Source organism: Poecilia mexicana, unplaced genomic scaffold (genome assembly GCF_051168715.1).
Source record: "Poecilia mexicana isolate PSO_F unplaced genomic scaffold, ASM5116871v1 scaffold_2, whole genome shotgun sequence".
NCBI lineage: Eukaryota > Metazoa > Chordata > Actinopteri > Cyprinodontiformes > Poeciliidae > Poecilia > Poecilia mexicana.
The window spans coordinates 40,982,834-41,007,938 of record NW_028263371.1 but is presented as its reverse complement, the minus strand read 5'-3'; the positions used below and the strand labels follow the sequence as shown (position 1 = coordinate 41,007,938).

Sequence of the window (25,105 nt, the reverse complement as noted above, 5' to 3'; positions counted from 1 at the left end):
TTTGAAGTAAATTGCAATAGCAACAATATTCCACTATTACTTTTATTTGCATCTGAGCGGTACCTTTATATCAGTAAGACATTCTTGAACCCTGACTAAACCTGAGAAAATCTTATTGCAGTACTTCACTGAAGTGTTTGGAAAGTTTTTATCCAACTATAATGGCATGAGCGTGTGTTTTGCATTTCACAAAACAACTTTTATTAATTTCAAAAATAGGAATTATATCTTCAAGTTGGAATTTATTGCGCATTTTTCTGCGTGTACTCTATGCATGGTCAAAATTATATATACAAGCTTAAATATGTACAGTACATTAACCCCTGAGGTTTAATTAAATGTCCAATCCAAAAAGATTTGCAGACAAACTAGACTCTTTTTATTGCCAACAACAATAATCTGATCTCTCTTCTTGCTAAAAACGATGGAGCTTATATAGGTTTATAGTGTATATACACACACACACACACACACACACACGCACACACACACACCCCCCCACACACACACATATATATATATATATATATATATATATAATAAATGAACATTGCTGCATATAAGAAGAAACCATTTCAGGGTGTAATAAAGCAGAAATGATGTGAAGGTGTGTTGTATCAGTGTTTAATAACAAACTTGTTTTCTGACTCAAAAGCTCCCACTGCTGTCTAAAATACCTCACTGCACTTTTGGGGCTGTGTTTGGTTTGAAAGGAGTGAAAGTTATTCAAAAATAATCTTTAAAAAAAACTAAAAAAAAAACTAATTAAAACAAAATAATTAAATTGAGAATAATTTACCTGTTTTAGTGGGACACGAGTCACCTTTTCTTTTTTTTCTTTTTTTTTGACAAGATTGGACTTTTTCAAAAACATCTTATAGATGCTAAATAGTCACTCAAATCATGAAGTTAATAACCCAAAAGACGAGGCGTGAGATTATTCTCTGTATCCATCAATAAGTAGGAATAATGTCAGTGAGCAGCCTTAACAAGTGTTCCTTAAACTGACATGACATTTTTTGTTCCATTTCCAAATGACCGCTGGCTGAGATTGCTGGCTCTCGTATTAATTCTCAGGTTTTCAAGAGAAAAAAAAAAAAAATACATCTGTGGTACGTAGAAATAATGACGTTGAAGAGCCGATGCCCCCAAGGAAGAGTGGCAAAGAATTATATCTTTCTTTAACACAGGACACAGGCAAAAAAAAGATAAGTACCTGTCACTTGGCATACTCTCAGCTACATGTGCCTATCAATGAAGGAGATTATTTTCCCCAGTTATTACAACAAAGATCTGCGGGGCTCGAAGATTGCACCTTTAATGAGAAGGAATGATTTCCTCCTGCACACTCACAGCCACACTTGGGTGAGTGAGCTGTAAAGCCATCGCCCCCCCTCCCTTTCTCCTCTCCCCACCACGAGCCACCCACCCCCTTCACTCTCGCTCTCTCTCAATTCTACTCGAACTTATTAAAATGAAATATTGCCAACATTAATGCACAGGGATTATTTATTACATTTTAACAGGATTATGGTGTGCAAAGCTTGATTTAGGATCCCCACACTTTATTGTGACATTGTGGCGCAGCAGTCAAATTCCACAGACTTGTTGTAATTAACAGCGACAAAATAGATCATTTCCGAATGATATGTGGCACCAGAACTAATCTTTGCATACAGAAATTGTTGGATGCTGAATAATACATTTACTAGATATAAACTGGCTTTCCTCGTCATTCTGCTTTTAACTTGTCTTCATTTTCCTTCTAAATTGTTTTGTCCCATTGCCCAAGTGTCAAAATATGATCATTTTTGCAGTAGTTTAATTTAGTAAGAGTTAGTATATGATGTGTTTATTGCACTCTTCATAATAACTGACACAATTTCAATGAAATCAGGTTTTACTAGCACTTCTGCTGCTTATACTTTGCACATCTTCCTTTTGCTGTTAGTCTTAAAACATTTCATAAGGGATAATGAGGGATCCTTGGACTTTGGTCTCAATCTAAGCTGGTCCTGGTTTGTAAAAGAAAAACATGCAAAGAATATTTGTTTGTTTTTATAGATAAATCTGAAGCTTCACTTGTAAAACAACTTCCTTTAGGTTTTGAATCACAGATGAATGAAAGCAGTCCAGTTCTGCAGCTCAGTCTCAGATCAGAAACCAGGACTGTCAACACGTCCACATGAAGACACCTGTTGATGTTTGAAAAGATGCCTTGAAAGTTCAAATTCTACTGTTTTAGGGGAGTTTCAGAAAGAACTTGATGCGGGTATTCCTTGTATGGCTCAACCACTCCATCCAAATTGGCCTTTTCTGATTTGACGAAAGCCCAGTGTTTCAGCTAAAGTTCCCACAGAGTTCAGTAAATAAGCAGCTGTTGTGTCTAGGCTGTTTTCTCACAACTAATTTCTGACCTCGGAACAGTGACTAGAAATCACGGATTGCTAAACTGTTTCTAGACATCGAGTGTACGTCACAAAAGTGCACAAAAAAACTCCGATTTTCCTACACTTTCTAGCGTGACATTGTCCTGCCACAATAACAGAAACATTTATTTTAAGGCTTTTCACATATCTTTCCTTGATGTGCCAGTAAGTGTGGAGGAATCTGTATGAATATTGATCTATCCTTGTCAGGTTCCCCCCTGTTCCCTTGCAGCTTTGCAGACATGCTGGAACAACCATGCAGATGCCTGCCTAATGAAAACATAAAGAATGCAAGTGTATGCACCTTGATGACAGCATAGTGGTAATTTTGTGTGGGCACCTTATCACATTGAGCAGAAAACATGCCTTTAATCTCAAAACATGCCCGGCTTGTGAAACGTGCCATTAGTTATACTGATGAAGGAGCATGACTTCATCCTCTAATTGGGGAAGTGATGCGAAGGAGGTCCTCAGAACAAATCTATTATAAATGGTTCTGCTACACATCACACACAGGGTTACCTCATATGTCCTGCACGCTTTAGCCACACCATCACTCTGTGTGTCGGGGGCGAACTGTGTTGTGGACATTTTTCATCTTCTTTGTTACCACAAAAAAAAAAAAAGGGGGGGGGGGGTTCCTCTGAGGGTAATGGCTTTTGAATGTGACGTTTATAGTTGCTTTGTTTGCTTGTGTGCCGGAAGAAAAGACATCCATGAAAGGATGTGAAAGAGAAAAAAGCAATCAAATGTCTGGCCTTCACTCTCGCCGTGCTGCTATAAGAAAGACGACACAAGGCTGGGAGCTGCTGAAGTACCTGCAGACAGAGAAACATCCCTGTTCCTGTCCTCCTTTTCTTTTCAGCTGCAAAATCCCCCTCCCTTTCTCCATCAACAACAACAACACAAAAAAAAAACTGGAGTTTTATTCATCAGCCTCAATTTAAAGTAATAAATAAATAACTGCTTGACACATATGACACGTCCGCTGAAGAGTGAGAACTTTCAGTGTGCTCATTCAAGTGCACTGAGGTTGTATTGCAAAAAATAAAATAAAATGGGTCAAGTAGAACAGTGCTCTTTGACAGTCCTTTTCAGATTGAAATCAAACCTTGCTGTTGCACCATGTCCCCCCACCCCCTCCTCACCCCCTCTCCTCCACATATATATACACTCATACAGCAGACACAAATGAACTTGAGTGTCTTTAAAGCCAACCTCTGCTCTTTGATATTGGCAGAGACAGGTGTAAAAATATACAGAGCTAACGCGCGGCGATAATAATAAGAGATTTATGTATGTAGGGCGCAAAAGAAATGCCGAGCTGATGCCTGCTGCTGTCAGGTTGGTTTTCCTGTTGCGTCATTCACCGTGCCAGCCATGCAGCGGAGCCAAACGTTGCAGAGAGGCTCCACTTCTGGTACCACGTGCCGCGTGATCTTCTTGTCAGGCAAACAGATGTCTGAGCGCTGTGGATTGTTGGATGTCTGTGAACGAGAAAAATGAGTAAACAAGTTGAAATATTGCCCCTCCTTAATTTGATGCACAATGCATCCTGACAGCCAATTCAGCTAAATAATCCAGTGTCATGTGTCAGGTCCTTTCTGTTCAGATAGATAAGTTAGTTTTGGCTGCATGTAGTTGACAACCCCATATTCCGACTCGGGACAATGAATCGCATGTTTATGCTGTTCCTGTGTGTTCATACCTCATTAACATTTTCACATTTTGTCACACTGAAACAACCGACATTGTATTTTGATCAAATTTTATGAGATCGATCAACGTTAATTGTGAAGCAGAAAGAAAAAGATGAATACATTAAAAGTATGGTGTACATTTATATTCAGTCCTCTCTAATTTTGAGAAGTCACGTAATCAGTCAGTAGAGTCGACTTTTCGGTAATCTAATCCCAACATTTAACGGATTTGTAAGGGTATAAAAGGTTTGCTAGAGAACATTGGTGAGCAAACGAAGTCTTAAAGACCAAGGAACACAGCAGACAAGTTAGGAGGATGCTTAAAAACAATGTCACAAGCTTTGAATCCTCTCACAGAGCTCAAATTTACTCATGATCTGAAGGTGGAAGGGATGCTACTACAGACCTGCTAGGACATGGGCGTCCACCTAAAATTAAAAGAAGCTTTACAGAGCTTCTTTTAATTTTACAAAGAAAAAATTACACTCCTCACAGTAACTCTGGAGGAGCTGCAAAGATCCACAGCTTGCACAGGAAAATCTGCATGGAAGACAACTATTTGTTGCACACTCTACAAATCTGGCCTTTAGGGCTTAGCGAGAAGAAGAAACCCATAAAATGTCCTACTTACAGATTGGTGTACATTAATGACTTCACCACTAATGTAGAAAGAAAATGTCACTGAAGAATCAAAGCTCTGTGTCTGGGCTGCAGTCTGGTGGGGAGAGGTTAGCGGGAGTTGGCTCAGTTCCAGATAGATGAGGCATTTTTGAGTGGTTCTTATTTGACAGATTTGGAAGGTGTCCTGGGAAAGATGCAGTCAGGTTGGATTGGGTTGGGTTGGGTTGGGTTGAGTTAGGTGAGTTGTGGTTGTAGTCCAGGTTGTGGAGGAATGTTTTTAATTCAGGTACTTACTATTGGACTTTTATTTTTGTAGGAGAAGCAGCTTGTCATCAAATGATTGATCCGGTTCAAGCATTAGGTCAGACCCAGACAGGTATCACTGAAACCCATAGGGAGATGAAATGTGAATTGGTATTAATGTATCATCAGATATAAAAAGAGGATATTTCAAAAGCTTACAAGAGGAGTGCTTGATGAATTTGATTAACCACTGATGTGCCAGAGAACAGCCCAGCCCACAAAAGCCATTAACCTCTAAAAACTAGAGAAAAAAGAGGAAACAGAGAGACACAGCCAGCGAAGACGATGTGGTCAGATGAGACCAAACTATAACATCACCTATGGAAAATGGTTTGTGTGGTGGAAAACGAATGCTGCGTGACAATAAAAACCATTCCCATGGTGAAACATGGTGGTGGCAGCCTCAGGCTGTTTGGGTGATTTTCTTCAGTAGAGACAGGAAGGATGGTCAGAGCTGATGGGAGAATGGATGAAGAAAAATACAGGCTAGTCCTAAAATAAACTTGAGACTTTGGTGGAGGTCTCTGGCTCAAGAATGAACTTAAAAACACAGCCAATACAATAATAAAAGGTATAAATAAAATCATATTTCTGTATGAAAATGGCCCAGCAAAAGTCCAGATTTTGATCCAACTGAGAATCTGAGGTGAAACGTGAATACCGAGTTTTCTTGCATCCAGTTCTGACTTAATTTGAGTTCATCTACAAAGAGGAATGTTCAAAAATATCAGGAATATCCCCCAAAAGATCTGCAGCTGTAATTACAGCAAAATATGCCCGTTTTTCAGATTTTCGATGAAAACCACAGCTACTCACTACCGTATGTAAATCTACCAAATAAAAGCTTCAGAGGATTACAGAATGTTATGTGACAAGGTTCAAAGAGTGTAAAAACCTTTTCAGGGCACCTTATTCTGACCCTATCTAACCTTTTTTTTTTTTTTTTCCTGTACAATCAATGCAGTCCTGGATGATAAAAGACCCCGGAGTGAATGGAGTGTGTGTAATGTTGCAGCCGGCAGCGATTACAGAGGTAACACGAAGACTTGGAAGCATTAGTAAAACAGGGTTTATTGTGTGTGCTAAATTGCTGGACGGCTCCAGGGCTGACATTTAAAACATAACATCACTAAACAAAAAACACATTAGAGGAGAAAAGCTGAGCGGGGCGCTTTGAGCTAAACCTGAAATTCAAGTTTTTGGCGAAGGCGACTGACCCAAATTTCCTGCCCCTTCTTCTCCTTAACATGCTTCTGCGAGCTCGGGCCCCGGGGGTGACGTATCCCTTACACTGGGATTGCCAGTGCATTTACATAGCATGGTTAATGAGAGATCAACACCAGGAAAGCGCTTCAAATATAAAGCTTTCTCGTGAAAAAATATAAAAAAAATAAAAAATATATAATGAGTGGAGCGATTGATCCATACTCAAACAAGCCGGTTTGCTGAGTTAATACCAAAGGCAGATTATAGCCGGTGCCAAAAGTGCCCTGGCGTGCGACGCCTTTTGCTTAGAGCATCCCCAAAGTTGTCATCACATTAGCACATGGTCAAGGACTACATCCTACCACTCTCATAATCTGCTTTGCTGCACAATTAGCCTCCTATAATAAGGCAGCTGTCTGTCAGGCAGCGGGGAGTTTCACCCAGGATGGATGGATCGCTTACTGCCGCTGAAATATAGCCTCTGAGGTTATTCCCCTTTTTCAAGTCAGCACCGGGTCTCTCTGTAGGTGTGAATATGGTGACAACATGGAGGGTTGTTCCTTTTTTTTTTATTGTGCCAAACATCTATTGCACTTTGATGAAGCCAGACAAAAAGCGGGATAAGGAGACTGTGAGGAGGGGACGGGAGGCGGTTGGCGGGAAAGCACCCGTGGCCAGGGCGGATGTGGTTCTCACCTCAGACAATCAGATGTTGCAGAGTGGTGAAACAGCAACTTTTCTGAATAAAATAATAGATAATTTCATTGCAACAATGGCGTAGAAACTATGGGCAAGAGAACAAAATAGCAGGAATGGGGATGGGGTGGGGAAGGGGTTTGAAAAGAATGAGAAGAATTCAGTGCTGCTTCTTGCGAGGAAAAAGAAGAAGGAAGAAGAAGAAGAAAAAAACATTGATGACACCCGGTTCCATTCTTCCGCTCTCCCCTTTCTCTGCTCCTCGCCTCGCAGCACGGCGGGCTAAGCTGGGAGCTGTAATGTCATTAAATTGCAAATGCTTTTTTTTTTTTTTTTTTTTTTTCATTTCCGACACACACTGTTTACTTATCTGGCAAAAACATATGTTGGAAGGAATCCGTTAAATTCTGCCCATTGCCTTGGGTGAAAGTGCAATAGAAACGGGCCCACTGAGCTCCTTCTGTCGTCTCCTTTTAGCACTTTGCCTTATCTACAAGGCTGCTTAGCAGCAAACTGGCGAGTTCAATGAAAAATGAAGATACAGCGCGAGATTAGGGGGGAAGAACAGTGACGGGGGAGAAAAGCTCGGAGAGAGGGTCATCCCATTGCAAATGATTTCACTCCTCTCCATCTGCATAAATGACTATTTTTAAGGCATCTCCAAGCGTCTGTATATTTTTCTCACTCTGCCACACATTTAATTTCACGCCCCGTGTTCTGAATATGCTTAAATGCATATCTCTGATGCACCTTTAAGCCAGAGGAAAGAGGATGGGGGGGAGGGTGGGAAAGGGAGTGGGGAGGGCACGAAAGCAAAATTAAAGATAAAATGGTGTGATTTGCACTACAAGTCTATTACTTTATGGCATTTACATATAGTTTACCTCTGCAATTCCAAGATTTTCTTCTACCAAACTCCTATCGGTACTTGGGCTTGTATAAATATGTATAAATCTTTGTTGGGGGAAAAAATAGAATTCCTTGCGCTGCACTGGAAAGTTTGAAGGGTGCACTTTCTTGCTTCAACTTCTCCTGCGCCCACAAGACTGTCAGCATATCTTTTTTGAGGGTATTCTTTGCTTGCCTGCCTCATAAAAAGGCACAGACTCCAAGCACTTTAGTTGGACAAGTGGGTAAAAAGGATCTCGGGGGTCAAGAGTTGGCCTAACCTTCAGAGGAAAGTGCCTTGGCGAAGCGATGAGTAGCAGAAGAACAACTAGCACTCCTTGTACAGCATGGAAACTGTCATACGGGGTAAATGTGCGAATCTGATAAAGTGCCGTTACCTGTGTGCAGCTGCTGTGTTGTTCAGCTGTGGCAAAGAAAGTTGGAGCTGTGAATGAAAAAGCCCGCCCCTGACAACAGAGAGAAGACGAAGGCTGTGGATTGGCCTGGGAATGAAAAGGAAGCAGAGAGAGAGAGAGAGAGAGAAACAGAGGGAGAGAGAGAGAGAGAGGCTATTCAGAGCACGATTCCTTTCCCTCATTGTCTGCCTGCTCGGATTTGAATATGCGCACCCAAAGAAGACAAGAAAAATGCTTTAGCCTCTCGCTTTGTTGGCCTTCTCTCTCCTCTTTTCTATTTGCAATTAAATGCATTTCAAATGGAACAACTGTACAGAAAGCATTTCTGATAAGAAAGAATTCCATTGCCTTTAACCTTCTTTGTATTGGCTTTGCAATTTCCAAGCACTCTCATTATGAGAGCTGCACAATCAAAACATATCTCTGAATAGAAAATGCCAGACAACAAGCACTGTAAGTAGTGCCTCATAGAAAATTAAATTGCATTTAAAGAAATATTTTTTTCTTTTCCTGTGTTCCTTCATGCTTAAGCAAGCCTTAGTGTCTCTGTTTTGTTGCCTTGACAGGGACCCTTGTGTCCTGAGCAGGATCACACAAACCGGTCCCAAGCATGGGGATGAGATCAGTCAATTAGAATTAATGTCATCTGGTCATTTACGGCTAAAACACCCTCCATGTGTCATTGTTGTTTGCTTTGTGTGCAAAACATCAGCTGCAACCCCCCCCCCCCCCCCGCCCAAAAAAAGAAAAACCCCAATCTTATTCTCCAGACAGGGAATTTTATTTATTTTTTTTAAGGATTTGAATGCTGTAAATAACTCCAAACCCTCTCTTACGAGGTTTACCCCTGCAGCACTTTGTAACTTATCAGGGCTGCCTTGTGCCTCCTCTAATGCTTGCATTATGCTCAAATGTAAATCGGTAAGCTGCCAGAGCGGTGGGCGGGAATCACTGAAGAAAGAATCACTGAAGGGGTCTAGCCAGAGTTCTGATTGGGGCACAGAAAAATAAACAGAATAATTTTTTTGTGTGTTTCTGAAGCCTTCCCGAACAAAAAATGTATCACAATGCTCTGTTGAAGTCACACATAATTAAAGAGAAGCAAAGATTTTTCTCCAAATAAGTAAAATGTGACACTTTCGCCTGTAGCATATTGTATCTGGCAAAGTTTTGTAAGTTGAGAACATTAATTTTGTTTAAATGCCAACACTGTTATTAAAAGAAAATCTCTAATATATTCTAAGTGAATGATGCCCAGGGGTCTGTTTTGTATTTTTTAATTTCCATCTCTAATAGTACAAGAGACTGATTAGTAATTAGGACAGAACCAGTTTAACGCATGTAATGAGCATTATAGGTTTCCCGTATGCTCTGATGAAAACGGATAGCATCTCCGCCAATTTGAACGCATGTTGACCTTTAATGGCGATTATTTTACAACACTCTCCTTCATGCTGCTTGTCCCCCAATTGGCTTTACACTGTAATCAGAATATCACAGGGATCTCCCAAATAATTGACCTCAAGCGTATTTTGCAGCACAACTATTAATCTTATTTTACAGTGAATAATTCAGAAGTGGGTTTATACGTGCACAAAACTAGTGCAGAGGGATACGTGGCCCCCAGATATTAATTTTGAGATGGATAGAAGTCTTAAAGAGGATTAAAACTCTATACAGGCGGCTCATTTCACATGGCTGCATGGCACCTAGCCTACTGTATATATGCTGTCAGTCACTCCCTGGCATGGTCGAGATTTGAAATGGTGACAGTTAAAGTACAAAGATGTTCAATCCTAGACTATTTCATGGCGTATTTGGTGGAGGAAATGCAAACTGTTAAAGCCAGTCATTCCAGAGCAGCAAAGGCAGACAAACACAGCAACACTGCCCCCCTCCTATTGTGAAGAGGCACTGCAGGCGCCCATCTTTTAGTCATGTACATGCATATTTTTTGCTCATTATGAAGAAGAAATACATACATATGAGTAATGCCTCTTTAACTACACCTTAATGTAATCCTAAATTGTTTCATAACTAAGCCACAAGGAGATAAATCATGCACGTGCTAACGGTTTATGTATTTATTATGTTAAATGCCACAAAGCTGTAATAGCTACACAATTGTCGTAGGGTTCTTAAAATATATGTACTTAAAACATGCGAACAAAGGCGCCCTGGTTAGATGAGACCAAAAACAAAAACTTACAGCCTCCATGCAAAATGTTATGTGTGGCCGAAAACTAAAACAAACAGGAAATCAACCTAAACACATAATCCCCATAGTGAAACATGGCGATGGCAGCAGCATAAGATGGGGATGCTTTTCTTTACCCTGGAAAGAGAAGGTGGTCAGAGTTGATGGGACAATAGAGCTAAAGACAAGGAAGAAGACCTTGTAGATTGTAAAAGACTCAAGACTGAGGCAGAGATTTGCCTTCCAGCAGGACAACAACTCTAAACATTTAGCCAGATCTACAGTGGAATAATTTAGATCAAATAAAATGGATGTTTTACACCAGCACAGTCAAAATTCAGTAAATCCAGTAAACCAAACATCTGTGACAAGGGTTGAAAATTGATGTTAGCAGATGCTTCCCATCCGGGAGCGTTGAGCTTATGCTAATAAATAAAAGGTGAGCAGAATTTCAGTATGTACAAGTCTTACTGAAACGTGATGAAACTGGACGGTCAATTAAACACTTGAATTCAAATGACTCCTTTATTTTGAGACAAATCCTAACAAATTTAATCTCAAATTGTCTGGTCAAATTCAGATAAATAAATACAGTACAGTTTGAGCACTACAATAAAAGTAAAAGTTGCATATTAAAGGAAACAGTTCTGATGGCTGTTTTATGAGACATTTTGTTTTTAGATAATCTTGTGAATTGTGAAAATTTAAGATTTATTTTAAGTTTTAATAATAAGCATATATATTTTTTTCCTTTTTCTTGCTTATCTGGTCTGTTCCAAAATAGCTTAGTACATGATTAAAGACCTCAATAGAAGACATGACTAAACACCAACAAGATTTGCATTCTGTTCTCTGTTGCATTTGCTCTGGGCTGATTTGAAAGACTAATATGAATATGTATTAGAAATCTCCAAAAGCCCAGTAGAGCTGGTTGAATAGCTCCTCAAGTTCCATATCGTTAATGAAACAACCAGCCAAAACATTGAAATTAGCACCTTTAATTTGGGCACAGAGTGCTGTTCTCTGGAAATGTAACTGAAGTGCCCTCAATTAAAAATGTGAAAGGCCTGTAATATCAAGCCAAGACATGTTGCTGCTATGAAACGTGTTCAGAGTGGTTGAAGTGTTAAGTGCAACACTCACCTGTTGTCAAAGAAGGTGGAAACATATTTCTCTGTCTGCATGATTCTGCCCCCCGCCCTCCCCCTCCATCTGCAGTTTTCTTTGAAAGACTCAATAGACTCAAGAATGAATAGATTCAATGCTCAATAAGTACTCATTTAGAGCTTGGTGGAATATTATCAGTCACCCAATGTTGAACTGGAGGAAGCTGAATAACTAAAACTCTGTGTGAAAAGACGAGCTACAATAGACCAAACAGGGTTTACTCTATTATTTAATATGCAAAGACATTCTCCGTGTTCTTTCTCTGCTTTACAGTTTTCAAAGGGAGAAATGCTGCTTTGCTCTGCTGAATGTTCAAGATCTTTTTTATTAAATGTGTTTGTAAAGCTCTTAGCAGCAATGCATTTAGCTCTCACAGCCACGTCCTGTGTGCCATTATGTGCATTTATTATTTCCTGATGGCTCTCTGGCACCATCCTGTGTTTCAGTGGGAATAACAGATTCCACTAGAAAGCTGCCAGTGCTGAAGGAGCTGTTTTCAGTAAACTGCTGAAATGACTGAAACTTCTGTGCGGCACTGATAATGTTGCTGAGGGAACGCAACACAGCTGGCATGCTTGTGTTGATTCTGAGGTGTCACAGTTCAGACTGATTTGGCATTATTGGAACATAGTTTCAGTTTTCCTCTTTGTGATTTTTTTAAACATGCAAAACACCCATAATAACCAACAAAATATCCAATTCTTTAAAAAGAAATTTTCACATACTTATGTCAAATCTTACCTTTTACTTCTAGATAAGAAAGTGACTACTTGAGCCTGAGTCTCTGTCCTTCATTGGTGTCCATGTAGTTCAAGTTTAAGCTCAGTTGTCGAAACAAGATAAATGCAGAACTTCTGGTCTTTGTCTACTTTCTCTATAGAAACTTCTGTGGTTTTCTTGGACACCTCCCAGGGAAGTTAAACTGCTTTAAGTCCCATGATAGCTTTTTGGAGAGTCATCTAAACATCTTGTGATCTGCTCTTGAGGTGAAGATGTTTGAATGGGCAGTGCCTTTATCTTGAACACTGTTGTGTCAGGTTTTTTTTTCCACGCAGACTGCTTGTTGTATCTTAAATTACAAATTGCATTATACCTGAGAGCAGCAGGCTAACAAACCGCATGCTCTTCATCTTTTACCAGCAGAAACACGACTTAGGTTTGAAACCTCCATCTTGGAGAATCATAAAACACCAGAAACTGTCAGTGAAACTATTATATAGTCGAAAATCAAATTATTTAAATACGTATTTAAATATCTTCATATCTCAACTAGAACTTCTTTTTTTCTTCTTTTTTTTTTGCTCTATGGTTCTTAAATCCGAAGTTATTCACTTTTCCTACAATGCCTCTTAAACACAGAGGACCATGTGGAACATTTTGTCTGGCTGACTAATCAGTCATACAAGCAGTTCCTGTTGGTGCCATGTCTAAATTAAAATCTACACCAGTTTTATCAATAAAACGTTTCAACAAATGTGACATTGATGCTGTGATCCTTAAACGACACACGAATATGGAAAAGTTTGCAATTAGGAAGTAAAAATAAATAAATAAATAAAAGTACAAGTAAATGAATGAAAAAAATAAATTGAATAAAAAGGTTTATGAAATTATTCCCAATCCAAAATATAAATACATAATAAAAAACATAAATTAATAAAAACAAGATATATTGCTTTGCTAATACTCAAAAGACTGCTCACATCAATCCCATGACTGACTTCTTCTGGGAATAACGTCCAGGAATTGGAGGATGAAAAGCTTTCGAGAAAAATTTGAATCACCCACATTTGTGCCTTAAGTGAAGTAGGACTCAGATATTATCAGTAAATAACAGAGACTCCACATGGCTCTGTCGTATCTGTTCATTTCCAAGACAAAGAACAGAAATAAAAACATTTCTGCTTGTATAACGTGGTTTGTACAATGATAGCTCTTTCTTTATTCATTTTATACGCAAAGCTTATTTTATATAATTGTTGTATTTCTCCTACTACTCATATATACATTTCCAAAAAGGTATAGGTAAAAAATGGTTTACTTTTTACTTTGTTCAGCAGACATATGTTTGCTATTGTAGAAATATAGACTTCCACCATATTTTCCCTTCAAGGGGAATACCAGGTTTTGTGTAATACAGTAAAAGCATCTCATTGTTTCCTTTTATCTACCACATTCTCCTCTGACTAGATGCATCCGGAAAGTATTCACAGAGTTTCATTTATTCCACATTCTGCTGTGTTTCAGCTTCATTTCAAATTGTACTAAATTAATATCTTCCCTCAAAATTCCACACACAAATACCTCATTATGAAAATGTGGAAATGTCTTCTGAGTGTTTTGCAAATATACATATATAAAAAAAAAAAACTCACATTTGTGTAAGCGAATGTTTTCTGGATCCACTGTAACCTGATTAAACAGTGTAAATAAAATAAAGAATTATGCACCTATATAGGATTTTAGTTAGCAAATAAGAAAATGGATGTAATAAAATTCAACAGGCATATAAAGCCAAATGTTACAAGACAAAAACATCATGAAGATTGAAGGCTATACGACGTTTAAAGCTGAAGACTTTTAAAACATCATCGAATAATCTGAAGATTAATCAGCACAGCTGTAAACCCGCCCAGACATGATCATGCACCTAAACCAAGAGACCTTCCAAATAGAATGACTTAGATGCAGTGCATTGGCCCAGTCAAAGTCCAAATCTAAACTAAATGCAAAATCTGTGGCAAAATAAAAAAAAAAACTGATGTTCACAGATGTTGTCATCCCATCTTAATAAGCTGAAGATCAAGCAGTAAAAGTGTCAAATATTCAAGAGTGGTTCTACAAAGTATTGACTCAGACGGTGGTTGAATAAAAATTGCTTGTCACACAGAGTTTTATCTTTAAATAACATTGAACACCACTGATCATTTTACATCCTTTTTCCAAATCTTTAACAAATGTTTATGCCACAGAATCCCCTCAAAATACATATATGTGACAAAATCTCCCAGATATTTTAAAGGGTTTTTAGCTATTTTGCGATAATCTACAGAAAATGAAAACATTTGTCTTTATATGGAATTTCCTGAATAGCCTCTTGTTAAAGCTTATCTTTCTGACCCTAATGGTATTGGTGGGAAACTGGGCATCTGGCATGCTATCATATAGGTGGTCATGTGCCTCCACCCATTGGACTGACTCCAGGCTCACAGCCCACACTTCACCCTTCTGTTTTTGTTTTTTGCATTGGCTTGAGTTTGATTTAGTGATGAAGTTCAAGCTTTATAAAGCCCACTTTTGTTGAATTTTTTTTTGTGCTGTATAGACAAAAAAACAACAAAAAAAACCAAAACAAAATCAAATAAAGTCTGGAAAACAACGAGGAAACTATTAGGTTAAGTTTTGAAAAGGTGAAACGCAAATAACTAAGAACTTGGATTCATGAGCTCCAAAAATATAACACATTTCTGGATGAAATGTTTCTTTTCAGAACTCCCAAAATCCTAAGAGATGGGATTGATCTGAACGCTGATTTTGTTTTGAAGTTATTCTTGGCAGCTGTGAATGACTCAACCACAGAAAACAACCAAACATCATAGTGTATTCTGCTGTTACATAGTAGTTTTTACGGCATAATAGCCCCTTCAGACAATTACTTGGTATCCTTCCAGATCTTGCTGGAACTCACAGCCGGGCTGTCAGGTGATCATCACAAGACCAATGTCTTAATCCTCCCCAGCTCTACAAAAGCGAGAATGCACATTAGAGTCTTTCTTAATCTGCATGCAACCAGCTGCAGCACAACATGACTTGGTTTTAAGTGCCATTTCCACAGATGTTAACTTTATCACTCCATCTAATTTGAAGATTCACAGCAGCAGACCGTGGCTGAGGGAGATTCCACACTCCTTGGGGGGGCGATCAAATCGACTGCCTTACAGCGACCGCTTGATCTGCAAACTGATTTTTTTCACCACTCGCTGGAAGAAACAAATAGGTGGAAAATGAGGATCGTGCTGGTTCTCGGCACTGTGTCTTTGCTGCTCTGCGTTAAACCCGCTGAAGCTCAGTTTCCTCGAGCTTGCTGCACAGTGGAGGGGATCCGGTCCAAGCAGTGCTGCCCTGCTCTGGGCTCCGATCCTGCCAACGTCTGCGGCTCTCTGTCAGGGAGAGGGAGCTGCAGGGCCTTGCAAGTGGACTCCAAACCCTGGGGGGGACCATACAGACTCAGAAACGTTGATGACAGAGAGAGGTGGCCCACCAAGTTCTTCAATCAGACTTGCAGATGCAGCGGTGAGTGAAAAAAAATTTGTGTAAGCCATCATAAGCCCTACCTTAAGTATCAAGTGTTTCACAGTTGGCTTTCTGTGTTGCAGGTAACTTTGCCGGCTATAATTGTGGTCAGTGTAAGTTCGGTTGGACTGGTCCAAACTGTGACCAGAGAAAAACTCCTGTGGTGAGGAAGAACATCCACTCCCTTACCAGCGAGGAAATTCAGGAGTTCCTGGATGTTCTGGATGTGGCTAAGAACACCATCCATCCAGACTACATGATTGCCACACAGCACTGGCTGGGTTTGCTGGGACCAAACGGGACGGAGCCACAGTTTGCCAACATTTCCATTTATGACTTCTTCGTCTGGCAGCATTACTACTCAGTCAGAGACACTCTTTTAGGTAAATCAATATTTATGTGTTGTCTTTATCAGTGTATGTTTTATTGCAAAGAGTAACCAAATTACACTTTATTGTAATGAGAACGAGACATATTTGTATATTTACATATTATGCACCACCTATTGCGTATTACTATTGAGGTATTGAGGAGCACAAAACTACTTCTGCTAAAATTATTTCTTTTTATATTTAAGTAGAAAATGAAAAGTTAGGACAGATTGTACCATACCGACATTGCATAAAAGAGAGATGTAAATACATTTTAAAAAACTGCTGCTCATACAATAACAATCACCATTATCAGTAATTTTCACTATTTTCTCCATCAGGAAACTATTTTTAGTGCATGAAAATACACAAGCCTTTAACAGAGTTATGAAGATTAACTCGTAAGGTATACTTAATTTCAGGGGTATGCACTTATAAAAAACCAAGATGCAACTTTAGCAACTTTAGGAAAGCCCTGTGTTTAAATTTAACATCCAAAATGATCCTTTATGACTGTTCCAAAATATTTTGATGATTAATCAACAATGTCTGTCTGTATCATATCATAATTGTATGTGAACTTGTTTGATTTGAAAAAGTTTTGACCGGATTGGATTCTGTTGAGCCTTTTTTGGCCCAATTGTCCTGTGTAAGCTTGAGATCATGTTAGTTGTTAAATAATACTTTTCCTGCAGGTCCTGGTCGCCCCTTCAGAGCCATAGACTTCTCACACAAAGGTCCAGCATTCATTACCTGGCACAGGTACCACCTTCTGAGCTTGGAAAGAGAGCTTCAGGTAATGTTATCCATTTGCCAGTCAAGCATAAGTGTAACTTAGATTTTGTGTAAACAGAAATAAATAAATATTTTATTATTGATTTTTTATTTTTATTTTTTTCTGCAGAGACTGACGGGCAATGAGAACTTTGCAATTCCTTACTGGAACTTTGCCACAGGACAGAGTGAGTGTGATGTGTGTACAGACTCGCTGCTTGGAGGCAGGAACCCAGACAACCCTTTCCTCATCAGCAACCAGTCCAGATTCTCCAAATGGGGGGTGGTGTGCAACAGGTCAGCACAATGAACGACAGAATAATACTATGCCTCGGAAAAGCTTTTGATATTTTGTCATGTTGCAGTTATCAACTTCAATGCCTTTTATTTGAAATGTCACGATCCAATGGGTGGAGACAAATACTGGAAGACTCGGTGACTTTTTGCGTTGAGTTGCGGCGTTAACGTGATAGTCGCAGCCAACAGATGCATCGTGGTTTCCAGATTTCAGACATCAACTAGACAGAGATATTTACCCTTCTGGAAACTTGTGTTAGTGCTTTGTGTGAAAACACACACATAGGCAAATATGTTTGGCCATTTTTATTTGCAAAAGGGCTCAAAATCAGTCTGGTTGGATGGAAAGGATCAGTAAGCACCAGTTGCCACATTTTCTCAATTGGAATTCAATTTTATTGGTCTATTTTAACACATAAATTTGCTCTGTTATAAAACACTCAGAGTTAGATTTGGAATCGTTGTTTGATTGTAAACTGAACTTCAGCCCTTGTCTTAAGTATTTGCAACTTCTAACATGATTTCTTACAGGTATTTAGCTCTACCACCTTCTTGCTATCTTTGGACAGTTTCTTTGATTTGAAAATAAGCATCTCCAAGACAAACACCGGCATCACAAAGTGTCACTGTTATGGTTCCGCTTTCGTTTTGCATGAAGGTTAAAAAGATCAGTTTTACTCTCATCCAACATTTATGTTGGCTCTTCACAACAATTTCAAATAAAATACATCAAAGTTTGATGATTTCACGTGACAAAATGCAAAAACAAAAATCAGTGTGCATAAATATTTTTCCAAGGCACTGGTAGCTCTTGCAGCTAGGTTGAATGTGCATCCAGTTCTTTCTTTAAAAGAGACATTTTTTTCTCCTTCTAGTTTGGATGATTATAACCGTCTGGTGACTCTTTGCAATGGCACGAATGAGGGTTTTATTCAGAGAGGAATGGTGAGGAGAACCAACATGTCTCTACCCACCATGAGTGATGTCAGAAGCTGTTTAGGAATCAGAGAGTTTGACAGTCCTCCATATTTCACCAACTCCTCCTTCAGCTTCAGGTAAAACTCAACAGTTTGTGTTATGAATGTGTTTTTTGGCTATTAGGCCTATAAAAAAATTGAAGGGTTTGGTAGTCATAGGTCATTGATTAGTTTGTTTAAAATGAACAGAAATGCACTTGAAGGGTACGAAAAGCCAGATGGCGAACTGGATGATACGGTCGACAACCTTCACAACCTCGTTCACGCTATGCTCAATGGAACCAGCTCTTTGTCCCACTCTGCAGCCAATGATCCCATCTTCCTGGTAGGAATTCAGCCGCGCATAATACAATTTGAGTATACAGTTAGATTTAAACCAAATAACTACGCTTTTCTCGTCATTTCAAATTTAAAGGTGCTCCATTCTTTTACCGATGCCATTTTTGATGAATGGATGCGCAGGTTTGTTCCATCCAACGCCACCTACCCGGATGAGATGGCTCCTATTGGTCACAACAGGGACTACAATATGGTTCCTTTTTTCCCTCCGATCACTAATGAAGAGCTCTACGTCGCATCGGATCGGCTGGGATACTCCTATGCCATTTCCCTCGATGGTGAGTGAATACTGAGCTAATGATTAAAAATAAATAAATTATGATTACATAACTTTTTTAATGTGTACAGAACTCAAAAGTGCAACAGTTCAAGCAATATGACTGCTTAAAATTGTGCACATGTGATTGTTGAAATAAAACTGAAAATATACACATAAAGAAACTAAGGAATAATTATTGAAATATTTTAGTACTTCAGTTAATTATGCAAGACCAGTTTATAAATGCTTAAATAATTAAAATAAATAGAATGATTCATTATGAATGTTAAATAGACTGAATAATTATTTCTTTATTATTTCTGTTTTCTGTTAGTAAGTGGTGCTTGCAACGTTATAATGTTATGCAAACTATAATAGTTTACAGTTAGATGTCGTCTTTATTGCAGCATGAGTCGTCATATCCTAACCCCACTGATCATACAAACCTTTGGATTTTCAGAGTATCTCTCCTTTCTTTCCACAGATGCAGATGAGGGAGCCGTGTTTGTGCTGGGTTCCACGTTGGGAGGCGTCTTTGTCGGCCTGCTGGTGCTTCTCCTTATCTTTGTGCTCTACCTGCGTCAGCGGAGAAACAGAGGCTTTGAACCACTGATAAGAGCCGATTTCACAAACAGGAAGTACACAGAGGAGGCCTAGCCGTCACCTGTTGTTCCAAAATGCACCTCAGTGCTCAAACTTACCTCAGAGCAATGGAGCTGTCAGTCTGTGATGTTAGAAAATTACTGATCCTAAGACTGAATAAAAAAGAAAAACCTCCTTTTAGATATTAAGACTAACCGCAGAAGAGTTCTCTGGTTCATGCACAGTGCTTTGCAAAGGTATTCATCTTAAAATTGTGTCATTTTACTACCAAATTTTTGAAAAGCTGTTCGCTTTTTGATTGAATTAAAACCCCCCAAATTAAAACTTGTTGGTTAAACCCATCAGTGTTTCACTGTCCTACATCCTACAGTATCATATGTCCGTCTGTCAACAGTGGCTTTCTTCTTGCTATTTTTCCATAAAGGCAAAATTTGTGAAGTGGACAACTAATGGTTGTTAAATCGAAAGATACTCCTAATTGTTTTGTTGATGAGTTCCCACAGGCCTATTAGCAACTTCTCAGGAAATGTTCTCCTTACCCAGATTAGTCAGATGGCCATGCCTTGGTAAGCTTGTAGTGCCAATCCATTAATTTTTAGATGATTAATTTAAAAGTTAATCAGATATGCTAAAAGCTTGGGATATTATTTATTTACCTGCTTTACATATCACATAGCTCTGACCTTTCTATTGTCTTCCTGATGCAGTTTGTTTAGAAACCCTCAGTCCACCAGAGACATGTGCCAAGTTGACTACACTGGATTTTATTTAGGGGCACCAGACTAAAACAGTTTCGATGCAAATGCATGCCACTGTTAAGATTTTCATTTGTAAAAATAAAACAATAAATCTGTCGTCTTCATTCCAGTCCACATCTCTGCTTTATTTTTGTTGTGGGTCTGTTTTATAAAATCTCAACAAATTCAGCGAAGCTTGTGATTTCAATGAAACAAGTAAAAAGGTTTCTGCAGTTTTGAAGGTCACTGTGTAGTGGCAAAATCTCAATCCTAGTTGTTTTTATACCTTTCACAAAGTTATAACAAGGAGAAATCTGTTTAAAAAATGTTTAGAATTTATTCTTAATAGTAATAAAACAGAAATGCAATCATCTTAACGGTATGGTTGAAATACATTAAGGCATCTTTGCTCAACAAACTCTTAACCTCCAAGGTAAAAGTAAAAAATAAATGTGACTTGTAAAGAATTGATGTAATTCAGCACTGGGTTAGCTGTTTTTAACCTTTTATTGCAAAAATATTAAAAGTTCAATGATTAAAAAAACAAAAAAAAGGGCATCTTGTGAGATGAATAGTCAGAACAAAGAATCACTTTAAAGAAACACATTGCGTATTTTTTCCTATATTGTAATTCTTGCACTGTGGTTGTAAATGAGCACTTCAAACAATATTGGAAAGCTCAACACATTTTTTTACTTGATACATTGTGAAGGGCATGACACAGGCTAATTCTGTGGATGTGTACGCTCAGTTGGCCTGCTGGTTATGAACCTGACGGCCTCTCAGGGAACAGGGAGCGCACATCCAGACCGGTTTTGTCCGCACCCCTCAGCGGTGCCAAGGTCTCTCACATTCTCTGTAAGTACGCTCTACTGAGGAGCTTCACTGAAGCATTCAGCCTTGTCCAGTCCCCACAGATTCTCATTTCACAGGTGACTGTGGTCGGCTTCAAGCCTGTCTGTGCTGCAGACATAACCATTCAAGCTTTCCAGATAAATGCAGGGAGTCATTCTTAGCATTCCCTGTCACCACTGTGTGATGTTTGCTCCTTGCCTCTCTTAATAACTCCCAGACATCCAACAAGTGTGGCAATATGTGCTTGTGTATTCTTTTCAATTCTGTCATTTGAAGTTGACATTTTTAAATACTGCCTGGGATTATTAGGGCAGTTACTCAATATGCAAAGAAGTAGCATGTTTTTGCGTTTATTTTTTTCTAAATGTAGTTCCAGTAGGTACGAAAACATCTGATGATAGTTGGTAAATACGTGTAATATATTCTGAGGATGCAGCACTAAAACATGATACAGTCAGTTAATTTAAATTCATGTAAAGTTTTACAGCAGCACAAGAATATAGGTTTGCTCTTGCAGACCAACCCAGTAATTTTTATTTGCATACAATTTCATTATAATTCAAACAGAATATGTTAGTGGGAAACCTAATTTGAGATGCCCAATAGAAATCTCCTAATTTGATTGTCTTTAGAGCCACAGGTGTGAAAGGTGTTTCTGTTTCTGGTTAGAGATTAGTTACCTGAAGTAGATAACTCTCTTAGTGTTTTTGTTAAAAGCATTATATTTGACCTCCTAACAAGTATATACTGTATGTGCCATCATCTATTACCTTTATCAAATCATTTATGAAAAAGTTCAATATCAGGTAATGTTTAATGGGTTTAATTTTGTACTTAATAGCTGTGTTAAATAGATAATGTTTTGCTACTGTAAAGACTGTATCGGTTCATAGTCCATTGGAATGACCTTTCTATGTGAAACACTTTATGAAGTGTCTCTTGACAGAGTAGTTATCCACTGATAAAAAGTAAAACCGGATCATATTTTTGTTTCAGTGTTATCTGCACTTGACTTTGGTGTTTACATAAGTCGCATTAACTTTTTCAAACAACTGACTTGAACAAAGCTGTTTCTCAGATCAGAAGCATGAACTGTTCCCTTGTGATATCCTGATAGATATCACAGGCATCTATCAGGAAACCATTTCAGGACACATTTTTTCTGTTTCATTCAGAAAGAGTTATTATAAGGAAAAAAAAAACTTGGCGATTGACGTATGTGTATCTGTGCACCGGCTTGCTTTACTCTTATGACACATTTATCTGTCTTTATGCTCAGACTTTATTGATAATGTACAAACATACATACCTAATATTATAAGCTGAAGGTCTAAACTATTTAAAAGGAGATTGTGTTGAGTTGTTTCTTTACTCCAGTTCTATCAGTATTGTGTCAGAAAATTCATGTTAAGGTTTTCTATGTACTGAAGCAGCACTTAAATGCGTTCTGTCACATCTACCAGCTGTAAGGATAGCCAGTATAACAGTGAGAATAATTCACGAGTGAAGGTACTGAAGCAGAATCAAAATTATCCACTCATGTTGATCTCTTACAATTCAAGCAGGGAATTCTGTGCATAAAAGGAGCTTTATTGGTAGCTCGGTCAAACTAAAATACATTTCATGCGAGCAGAGAGAATCACCTGGCGAATGCTAGGCTGCAAAATAATCAACGTGCTAATTAATGTTGGAAATTGTAAATTGAAACTTGATGTGGTGTGACTGTACACAAAAAGCATTAAAATGGTTAATTCTGAATATGAACTAATTCTGTTTTAACCTGTGTGAACTGAAAGTGCAGCTAACTCTGGTGAAAAGTGAACTTGCACAACAATGGTTTGAATGGAAAAAACACCAAAAACCAATTCTGTTTCAAAGTTTAAGTACAGAAATATCACTGCTATGGACCACAGACTCCAGCAGTCTTCATAATAATTAGCTACAGACCAAGGAGAATAATCATCTCCTGCATATCTTAGATGATTTAAAAGCTTTTGAATTTCTCATCTTTCATCAATGTTAAGATGCTAAGAGAGTTATCTATTAAAGGTACATTACTGATGGGCCATTTCCTCTCAACAGAACCCAGCTTAAAAAAAAAAATCCACAAAAGCCCCTTATGGTTGTAGTAGAAGATTAATAATTAGCCACTGTAGCCACTTCCTACCTGTTCAATTATTGATGACATTAAATTATGACAGTATGTATCCCTTTAAACTTGAAGTAAATATTTTAAACTATACTGAGTGATCACATCTTAAACAAAATGTTAACAGAGCTGTTTAACCATAGAGCTACATAACAGTAAATTAGTAGCATCTTCTCTGCAGATAAACGAGAGAAGAAAAAAAAATATCTTAGAAATGATTTGAGGTTTTCCACTGCTGAAGCTGGCAAGATATGAGCATATTTTGCAGATTATGGAGTTGGTGCAAGGCAAAGTAAATAACATGTTAATCCTAATCTTTCAAGTCAGCTGTAGCGCAAGGCCACTGCTGAACAGATTTTGTGAGTATTTATAAGTTTGTGGAGATTCTGTTTAAAACAATAGATGCATCTACAGTCCAAAACGATTGAAATAAAGAGATAAAGAAGCACAACTCTGAATTTGCATTCACAGAAAAGGAAATTTAAAAGAATTGTTTTTCCTTCACAAATCAGTAAATGGCTTAATGTTCTATGTAATTAAATTCTAACCAAAGCGGTTCCTGAATCCTCTTGCACTTAGATGATCATCACCTCTTTAAAATATATTATCAAACATTTATTAAGCTTATTGTACCTTTTTAAGGTGCATAATTTAACCACATCTCTTTTTACATTTTCTTCAGACAAAAAAATTCAATAAAAAAAAAAAAACAAAAACCAAAAAAACCTCAAAGTGCATACTATATTTATTTTTTCCAATTGGAAACCTATGTTTATATTTGCCATATGCGAAATAAATGTAAAGATTTTTTTGTTTTTCAAAATAAAATCTCTGAAGAAGAGTTTGTTGGATCCTCATCAGTTTTAGAAACTGAAATGATTTCATGAAATATAAAGTCTAGGGATGGCACCGCATGATCTTTGGAAAAGTGGAAAATCGTGATGTGGATGACTACTCTCTTTCTCAGAGCAGAATCCTGCAGCATCAACGCTGGTAGGCTGAACGCTCTTTGCTTGACTGTGGCTCCAATGTGCTTGAATACAAAAACTGCCAGAGAGGAGAAAAAAGGGGGACAAAAACCCTGCAGTCCATATCTCGCTTGTTGCTCCATCATTATCTCCATTGTCGGTGCAAAGTTAGAGCTAGCAGAGCCAGCATGGTGGGCAGTGCTATGGATGGTGCATGGTGCGGGGCAGAGTCCTCCATAGGCCCGCTCCGGTCGGCTCTCACCACTGGGGTTTCGGTGGCAGCGCTGTACATGTCTGTGGTGCAGCCCTCTGTGCAGCCGCTTCCGCTGCCTGAGCCACTGCCTTCATCACCTGAATTACAAGAGCAGAGCAAAAAAAAGGAAAAAAAAAAAAAAGTAAGAGTTCATCATTGGTAATTCAAGGTTGACCTTTGAATTTCTGAGGATAGGTCATATTCCTTATAGATGGAATATTGTACCCTCTTACAAGTTTGCTAAAACAGATTCTGTACAGAATCTCCTTTACTTAAAGTTTGCTTTAACATTTTCAGGGCAGTAAGCAGTAGATTTTGTGTTTTTAGTAAAGAATCATAGTATCCTAGCCAGCTACATAGGGGCACTCAAGCTTTGTGTTTTCACATTTAGTTTCTTTACCGTCATACCAAGATGATCAAATGACCATTAAGTCCATTAAGACCAAATACATAGCAACCAAACAGCAAAATAACTTTTTTAAACTCTTATGCAGAAGCACTCCTTTTACATTTTGCACATTTCTTCCCAGAGGATTGCAATACATGACAGATAAGCATCAGTAATAATACACATACTTAAAATGTAGAGAAGGACTTCATGATTAAA

At 38.4% G+C, this 25,105-nt stretch overlaps 2 protein-coding genes across 2 annotated transcripts in view; one reads left to right on the top strand and one right to left on the bottom strand.

Moving 5' to 3' along the window:
• Positions 1-15,612: 15,612 nt before the first annotated feature.
• dct (dopachrome tautomerase) lies at positions 15,613-19,590 on the top strand. Its single transcript, XM_088016547.1, has 7 exons — positions 15,613-15,916; positions 16,000-16,299; positions 16,983-17,083; positions 17,192-17,358; positions 18,234-18,413; positions 18,525-18,952; positions 19,418-19,590. Exons 1-7 carry the CDS (start codon positions 15,628-15,630, stop codon positions 19,588-19,590), a joined length of 1,638 nt encoding a protein of 545 aa, XP_087872673.1. The 5' UTR covers positions 15,613-15,627.
• Positions 19,591-20,586: 996 nt separating this feature from the next.
• LOC106922911 (glypican-6-like) overlaps positions 20,587-25,105 on the bottom strand; it is a 98,571-nt gene continuing 94,052 nt past the window's right edge. The window contains exon 9 of the mRNA XM_014995676.2: positions 20,587-24,596. Coding sequence (XP_014851162.1) covers positions 24,391-24,596 — 206 coding nt within the window. The 3' untranslated portion in view covers positions 20,587-24,390. The remainder of the gene's footprint in view (positions 24,597-25,105) is intronic.

Bases quoted from the DNA above. Each gene is read 5' to 3' on its own strand.
- dct (XM_088016547.1), top strand. From the start codon at position 15,628: ATGAGGATCGTGCTGGTTCTCGGCACTGTGTCTTTGCTGCTCTGCGTT. The intron at 17,359-18,233 runs GTCAGCACAATG...TTCTCCTTCTAG, and splicing joins TGGGGGGTGGTGTGCAACAG to TTTGGATGATTATAACCGTC. The intron at 18,414-18,524 runs GTAAAACTCAAC...TAAAATGAACAG, and splicing joins AACTCCTCCTTCAGCTTCAG to AAATGCACTTGAAGGGTACG.